The sequence below is a fragment of the Podarcis gaigeae genome, assembly GCF_964106915.1.
Source record: "Podarcis gaigeae genome assembly, chromosome: 4".
Taxonomy (NCBI): domain Eukaryota; kingdom Metazoa; phylum Chordata; class Lepidosauria; order Squamata; family Lacertidae; genus Podarcis; species Podarcis gaigeae.
Genome location: NC_139677.1, coordinates 53,158,403 through 53,166,642, shown reverse-complemented (window position 1 = coordinate 53,166,642; position 8,240 = coordinate 53,158,403). Strand labels below are relative to the sequence as shown.

At 43.5% G+C, this 8,240-nt stretch overlaps 1 protein-coding gene across 4 annotated transcripts in view; it reads left to right on the top strand.

Moving 5' to 3' along the window:
* The first annotated feature begins 46 nt into the window (after positions 1 to 46).
* SH3BGR (SH3 domain binding glutamate rich protein) overlaps positions 47 to 8,240 on the top strand; it is a 29,445-nt gene continuing 21,251 nt past the window's right edge. The window contains exons 1-2 of one of the 4 annotated variants that reach the window (XM_083734826.1): positions 47 to 1,016; positions 1,055 to 1,797. In XM_083734826.1, the coding sequence (XP_083590952.1) occupies positions 1,753 to 1,797 (45 nt within the window). In that variant the 5' untranslated portion in view covers positions 47 to 1,016; positions 1,055 to 1,752. Of the gene's footprint in view, positions 1,017 to 1,054; positions 1,831 to 8,240 lie in introns of those variants that run through there. The other 3 variants (XM_083734827.1, XM_083734825.1, XM_083734824.1) reach the window with 3 other exon arrangements.

Genomic DNA, 8,240 nt, shown 5'->3' with positions numbered 1-8,240 from the left:
AGATCGACTCCCTCGGCGATCTCACCCAAAAACAAGCGCGCACTTTCCTAATGGGCAGTGTGATGAGTATCACGCATCTCTCAGGGACTCTTCAGGTGTAGGGTAGCCAACGTGGCATCTGTCCAACTAGGGCAAAGGATCCTGTCGAATGAAGGGGCAGACTCCAGAGAGTGGCACCCAATACAATGCGTTGTGTGTTTTTAGCAGGGGAAGTTTCTCTCTTGACTTCATGCGCCGCTGGACCCTGGCGTGGCAAGGGAACCAAAGTTCTGCTCTCCTTATAACAACAGTAATTAGGTGGGGTCGCCCTCCCTTCCCAGGTGGGGTGAGATGGGCAGAAGAGGGAGCTGCAGTTCCGTTTGGTTCAGACTCGGCGGCGGCAGCAAGTTGCCGATAGGTTTCTTTGCTGCCCCCCCCCCCCCGCCAGGCCCAGCGAGAGTGGCTGACGATTACATTTCTTTCCCTTTGACCATAGTTGTCAACTTTTCCCTTTTCTTGCGCGGAATCCTATTCGGAATAAGGGAATTTCCCTTAAAAAATGGGGAAAGTTGACAGCTATGCCTTTGACATCTCTGGTGTCTGAAATGAGTGGAAATCTGGATAGGTTTCTTTTTTTCAAATACGTGGTTTGGAGAAATGTCACTGGTCTTTGTTTTGGAATAAGTAATTACGTTGCTGGCAGCATCGAGAGTCTATTGAAACTGTCAAATGTCTAATTTTTTGGTAAAAATAAAACCATAAAACATTTTCCATCACTCTCATACACACAGAGAGAGAGAACGGAGCATTAGAGAACACACCATTCAAAAGGGCATGTTTAGTAAGAGTTATACAAGGTACTAAAACTTGAGATTTTGGAGGAAGCAGGGTCCACATTAGTTTTACATTCTGATGCTTTTCATCCAGAGTTTTGCAGGTCAGGGTGCAGGATCCACCTTATCTCAATGCATGCCAATTCTTTCTTTGTTTTTTTTTTGCCTGACCATTTATGGGAGCAGTCCTAAAATCCACTGTGTGTGATAAACAACCAATCACTGGACCAATGGCCATGGAGGAGAAGCCAGCGCATTTCAATGGCCTTTCTACCTCATTCCTTTTAGTGTTGTTCTCACTTTTGGATCCTGGTTTGCAACCCGCCTTAAAAATGAGCAAGCTTGGGACCTGAACTCTTGTTTCCGCGGCAGCTCTTTCATAGTTTCTACTTCCCTCCTTTTGGGAAAAGGAAAAAACCCGAAAGTTTTTCCCGGTTGCCTGTACAGAACCTGACGTGCCTTGCTTTGACAAGAGGGTATATGCAGGCCCTTGGACGCAGAAGAAGCCGATTGAGAAAAAAGCTGCCCCACATAGCTGTCTCTCTCCTCTCCCCTCCCTGCCCGCCTTGCCCTCCCCTGCCTGGATTGGTGCACCGCCGTCCCTGGCCTTTTAAGGGCTGTCCCCCGGTCAATCTAAAGCGACGAGCGCGGGGGGCAGGTGCAAGTCCTCCTGCAATGGATACTTTTACCAGCCAATCGTGCCCTGGCCCGTCTGCTCCCCAAATGCCTTGGAGCCAATGAGCTGATGCGGAGCGGGGTGGGGGGTGGGGTGGGAACGGCAGGGAACCAGCGGAGCCCAGGAGTCGCGGGGATTCTTCGGGGATTCTCGCTCTGCTTCGGTCAAAGAGGGCTGCGCTTCTCGCGCCTGAGCTGACACGGAAGGCGCGCTGCTGCTGCTGCTGCTTCCCCTTGCTGCGGGTTCCCTCTGGGTGTCGTCGGAATGGTGATCAAAGTGTTCGTAGCGACGTCCTCGGGGTCTACCATGGTAGGTATAGCCGGGCGATGTACGTTCCCACGGGTAAGAGCTTCCAGAAGCTTTGGGAAGGACTTTGTTGACGAGGAAAGGGGCGTGGTGCACATACGTACCGAATGGCACGTCTTGGGTGTCTTCTGGGTTTTTTGCAATTCCAGGAGGGCCATGGGATTGGTCTGCAGCTGCAGTTAAAGTTAACAGCTTAATGCATCTCAGGAAGCGGGTTTGAGTCCACCGAAACAGACCGACACGTGTCCGTTATTATTTAAACGGAGGCGCACCGCAATCTTCCCGACTGGTTCAAGATGCAGAGAAACACGGAGGCTGAAATACTCTACTTCCTCAGGAGTAAGCCTACTTGAACTCACGGGGACATTCTTCTGAGTAGGATTGCCCTGTGGAGTAATGTCACATCTTTGTGCCTGCCTGTACATCAGTGAAAAAAACAACCTTTGCACAATATATTCCTTTTAGCAAGTTTTGCAGATCTTTCTTTTTCTTTTTAAAGCATTCTACTTTTGCTATTGAAACAATAATAATCATCAGTCTTGGTTGTGGTGTGTAGACTTTTTCTTTTGAGAAATATTGCTATATAAGGGGTACTGCTCATATGCACAAAAATTAAGCACGTGCTATCTTAGCATTGCTATCTTAACATTTTAAATCTTTCTTACCGTGAGTTTTGAGCATGCCTACTGTTAAGTGATCAGAACAGCTATGCTGGCTGAAGCTAGCAAACGGCATGCACTGAGAAGTTTGGAAGGTGGGACCTGGGCATGAACTGTTTCCTTTTATATCCAGTTCCCACATGAGCTCAAATTGCAGCCCTGGCTGAGCAATCAGTCACAGTGACACTTCTAAACAAACTGACTGCTGCTTGCACATAGCTCCGAGGCTGCATTGCAAACTGGCTTGCACTAACACAACCTCAAGAAGTTTCCAGAGCAGAAGGACTGAAAAGGACTAAATGGAAAAGCTTGTCTTCTCCGCAACTGCAGGCTGCTCTCTTTAGCACCTGGGTAGCAGAGCTTCCATTTGGCCCAGTATACTTCAAAGAGAATCGTATTTGCATTTGATTGTGTATAATGGATGATGCCATTTGCTCACCACCTGCAAATATAACATTGTCCCACACCTGTAATTAGGATGCAGTGCTTATAGTGTAATCCGAAGCATGAGGCTGCAGTCCTATATTTACTAAGACTCATTGAATTCAGTGGGACTTTCCTCAGAATGGATATGCACAGGATTGTGGGATAAAGCTTCTTGGTTTAGAAATGTACTTTTGAAAAAAACAAAACTGAAATTGCTAGATTGATCAACTAAAACAAATAGGATTCATTAATTAAATTTCTTTAAGCAGGTTGCAACCCTAGTTGTTCCACTGTAGTGGATTGTCATGTGGCAGAACTTAATACCTCCAGTAGTATATATGATCCATGTTATGAGTACAGTCAGAAAAGGATTGGATATGGAGACAAAGAACCTCAGACTCCTCTTACTGGCTTAGCATATTCTTACTAGTGTGAATTGGGGTGTGTATAAGAGTCTAAGAAGGCATTTTTAATTCACTGGCTTCCCTAGCACTTTTGTTTTAAATAGGAATAGTATTCTTCTAACACCACCATCCTAACCATGTCTACTCAGGGGTAAGTTCTATTGACTTCAGTGGGGATTCCTGCCAGGTAATTGATGTTAAGATTGCACCCTAAATGCTTCCTGTTACACTCCTGTTTATTTATCATAGGCATCTGGGTCCTGTTATAAACCATCCTTCCATTATTTTCAGCGAGATGAGCGCCGCAACCCCAGAGTCGTCTGCGACTGGACCTAATGGTCAGGGGTCCCTTTACCTTTTTATAAGGTATAGGTAAAGGTACGCCTGATCGTTAGGTCCAGTCGTGGACGACTCTGTGGTTGCTCGCTCTATAGGCTGAGGGAGCCGGTGTGTGTCTGCAGACATCTTCCGGGTCATGTGGCCATTATGACTAAGCAGCTTCTGGCGAACCACAGCAGCGCATGGAAACGCTGTTTACCTTCCCGCCGGAGCGGTACCTATTTATCTACTTGCACTTGAGGTGCTTTCGAACTGCTAGGTGGGCAGGAGCAGGGACCGAACAACGGGAGCTCACCCCGTCGCGGGGATTCGAACTGCCGACCTTCCGATTGGCAAGCCCTAGGCCATGGATAGGCAAACTAAGGCCTGGGGGCTGGATCCGGCCCAGTCGCCTTCTAAATCCAGCCTGTGGACAGTCCAGGAATCAACGTGTTTTTACATGAGTAGAATGCGTGCTTTTATTTAAAATGCATCTTTGGGTTATTTGTGGGGCATAGGAATTCATTCTTTTCTTTTTTTCAAAATATAGTCCGGCCCCCAACAAGGTCTGAGGGACAGTGGACTGGCCCCCTGCTGAAAAAGTTTGCTGACCCCTGCCCTAGGCTCTGTGGTTTAGACCACAGTGCCACCCGTGTCCCTTCATGTATACTATTACTTCCCCCAAAGGCTCAGAGTGGTTTGCATTTTAAAGGTTCTTCACTTTATACAAATTCATGTGACTCCCACTACCACCTGCATTTCACATCTCTCTCTCTCTTTTTTACAATACAGATAACATTTTAAACAGTATGACCACAACCTCAAAAGCAGCTTAAACACACATACATGCAAGCAATGCTAACTATGCACTGAACAACTACTAGCATTTTGCATCAACAATTTGTATACCTATCTAATATATTTGTAGTGGAATCCACAAAAGGTCAGTGAAATTGAATTCATCATCCCTGTTGTATGCACATTTACTTTATAGGAAGTTCCATTGCAATCAGTATGATTTACTTTTAAACAAGTATGTTGAGGATATTTCATTTACTGCATGGAGCTGTAAATCTTGTTCCCAAATCTTGTTCCAGTACTATACTAATGTACATGCATCTATGGCAAGTATGGCAGACTAGGATCATCCTGTCCCACTTGCTATACACAAGTTGCCTTGTTATCTATGGTGTTTTGCATAGCAGCACTTAAAACCAGTGCATAACATTCTGCTCCAAAGTTTAACTGTCATCTGAGAGTTACTCTAGATATTGAATACTGAGTTGTGACAGAAGCACCATATGGCTTTTTCTTCTTCTTCTTCTTCATTTTACTTGAGTCCACTTTATAGTTGGGATTTAAGACAATTTATTTGCGCTTAAAGGGCGAACTGAGAAATCCAAGTCTTTCCACTCAAATAGATGGTGAATTATGTTGTTGACAATCTTGATTTCATGCAGTTCACTGTTTGGGAAATGGGTGTTTCTCTTTTTATTTTCTTATGGGCCAAGGATGAAGTATAAATTCAATGTTCCTTACTTCTCAGCAAGACCACTTCAGAATCATTCTAACACAACTTTAAAATCCCTTGAAAAAGAAGCTTGTCAGCCTACTAATAGTATGTTTTACAGTGATAAAAGGCAACTTCAAGTTTCAATCTTTGGATGAAACACTCCTACCCCTGTTTTGTGAGGCACAATGTTGAGTTAAAAATACAAACTGAGAATTATAAACAATGGCTTAGAATGTAAGAAAATGGCTAGAAGTCTAAACAAGGAAGGGATAGAGTTAAAATATACAGTACATGTGTGGATGGATTGCATTTCTTGCAGAGCACCTGCTTCTATTCCAAAGTCAAATTTCTTCTTCAGATACCAGAACTGAGGTTTGCCTTTTAGCTTTTTGGAAGCAGCTATTTTAATGACTTTTTAAATTATTCTAGTGACTAGTAGAATCTAGCCATTCAGAACTTCCTTGAACGAGAAAGTTAGTGATATAAAATTCCTGCCGGCTAATTTCTGCTCAAAACACAAGGAGAACGATGGAACCTTCTTATTTTCAGAAATGCACTGGAACATGAAAAGAACAGCCACAAAGATTTATGCCAATTTGTGGATAGTATAACAAAAGACCCTTCTTATTTGCTTCTGCCTCTGTAAGGGAATAATTAGTATCACAGTGGAGTGTCTCCAGGAATGAAGTTAGTAGGGTTGGTTAGTTTTCCATAATTTCTGTTGTCATGTCCTGAGAGGCTGGAAAATAACAATTGCGCACATGAGGGGGCGAATAATATCACAACTTCACCATAACCTCATTCCTACATTGCAGGGAGTTGGACTAGATGACCATTGGGTTCCTTCCAGCTCTATGATTCAATAAAGTGTTTAGCTTAAGGCTTAGTCCTCACTCTCCATCAAAATGAAGTCTAAATCTGCATTCAGTCACATCTACCTCTTTTTGTGTTGCTTGTTAACATTCCTTGCATTTTCTCTTCCTCCTTTGTGATCCTCCACTGTTTGAAACTTAGACTGTAAGCTACTTGACACAGGAACTGCTTGTTTTTATGTTACTCTGGAAATTGCCATACAAATAGATGGCACAATATAAAACAATAACAAGTAACTACAAATAACCTTTTAAAAGTACTTTAAGGTTTGAAGCACCAAATTCTTTCAAAAGAAACCCTCCCCCCCCATCATGTCCCTAAACACTGTCACTCTCAGCACATAATAAATCTTTATTTTTTATTTTTTTTAAAAAAAGAACGGTGTTGTTTCACAACTCTTAAGAGAGGAGCAAAAACACCATGTGCTCTGCAAGCATCTTTCCGCAAAGAACCCCCTTTCTGCCTTGGAGCACAATATGGTTTGATTTCTGTAGTTTAATCTATGCCAGGGGTTGCCAGTCCTCCAGGACCAGGGGGCACATTTGGGATTTTGAGGAAGTGCTGTGGGCACCACTCACAAGATGGATGCTGTGGGGGTTGTTGCATAACATTAAATGGTTGTGGTGATAGGTGTGGCACATAACACAAAATGTTTGGGTGATGTGTGACAAAAAATGCCTGCTGTGACATCATTTCATGGCATAATGGATGCCACATATGAAAGAGAAGAAATGGAGATAGGAGCACAGAATAGTGTGGGCATGCTCTCCTCACCAGCTGCCTCATCAGTGGGGGAATAAGCACCTATATCAGTCATGTACTTCCTGTCCTGGCATCCAGTGAAACATGGGCATGTTTAGGGGGATGTATTCAATGGAGAGGTTGATCCAGTGTAAACAGGAAATGAGCAGGAAGAGCAAACAATCTGTTGTGCATTGTGGTTTTTGAGGGGATACCCTCCAAAGTACAGAGGGTACTGGCAAGCACACCGTTGTCTATGGGTGCCATGTTGGCAACTTGTGATCTATGTGGTTGGGAAAGGATTGAACTAGATGACAGTCGATTGTCTTGATTACCTTACAACTCTGGTTCTATAGAATCTAATGTACTGAAACTCTGACTTTATTATACAGCAGGAGTTTGATGAAATAGCAGTGTGCTGAGTTTTTGTTTTAATTTTAGTAGACCACTGGTTTCCAAGGGATAAACAAAACAATGAGTTTGGTCACGTCTAAGGTTTGAACTCATAATTCAATAAAAGAAAACCGATAAATTATCCCGTGCGAAGCTACAACAGAAACCGTAAACACAGGTAATTCTGTGTCAGCCCATAGTCAAACATACATTGGTTTTTTCCACTGTACCAAAGCAAAGAAACACACCAGCTTTGCAGGCCAATGTTAAATTCCCTCCCTGCTGCTGCAAAAATCTCAATTCCAAGACCCTATGGCCCTGCCTCCCTTAAGAATAGCAACGCAGACACCTAGGGTAGATGTGTGTCCTACTTTACAGTAAATAGTTTTCTATTGTAAGGAGTCCTCTATTTGAAGGGCTGTCCAGTCCATACCTAGTTTAAACATAAAGAACCGTAAGAAGGGAGAGCAGAGATTCTGAAGATTAACAATTAGCACCTGACCAGGCAGACGGGGCATATACACAAATTACCTGGTCACAGCTTTGCCCGCTATGGTGACATTTATTGTGTTTCTATTTAGATTAGTAATTATTTCTGAATTATCATTTATACATACATAAATTTTAGGCAAATCTGTGTTCTCTTTTTGTGAGTGTACCAATGGTCTCTGCGTGTATCAATGGTCTTTTTTCTCCCCTCATGGCTCCTCATTCACCTGGAACTTTAGGATCAGCTGCATATCCTGACCACCTTCCATACATTTAGGTCACTCTGCTCTTGAGGGGGAGGTGCTATTCCTTCTGAAAGAACAGTGGCTTTCAAACTGTATTCTGAAGGATGCTGGGGCTTCTTTGAAGTTTACCAGACGTTTGTAGTGATGGACAAGATTCCCTGAAAGACGGGGGCGGGCGGGCGGGTGGGGATTAAATGTTTGGATGTAGCCATGTAATCTGTTACGCTACTTACGTGACCTCATCAGTTTTGTCATTCACACGTGTTGCTGAGGGGAGATTGGATTTTAAATTGCATGATGGAGTCACAAGCAAAAATTATCTTTGTGACCTCATTCAAAATGACATTTGAGCATGGAATTAAGTTGCTATAAAGTTGGCAAGGAG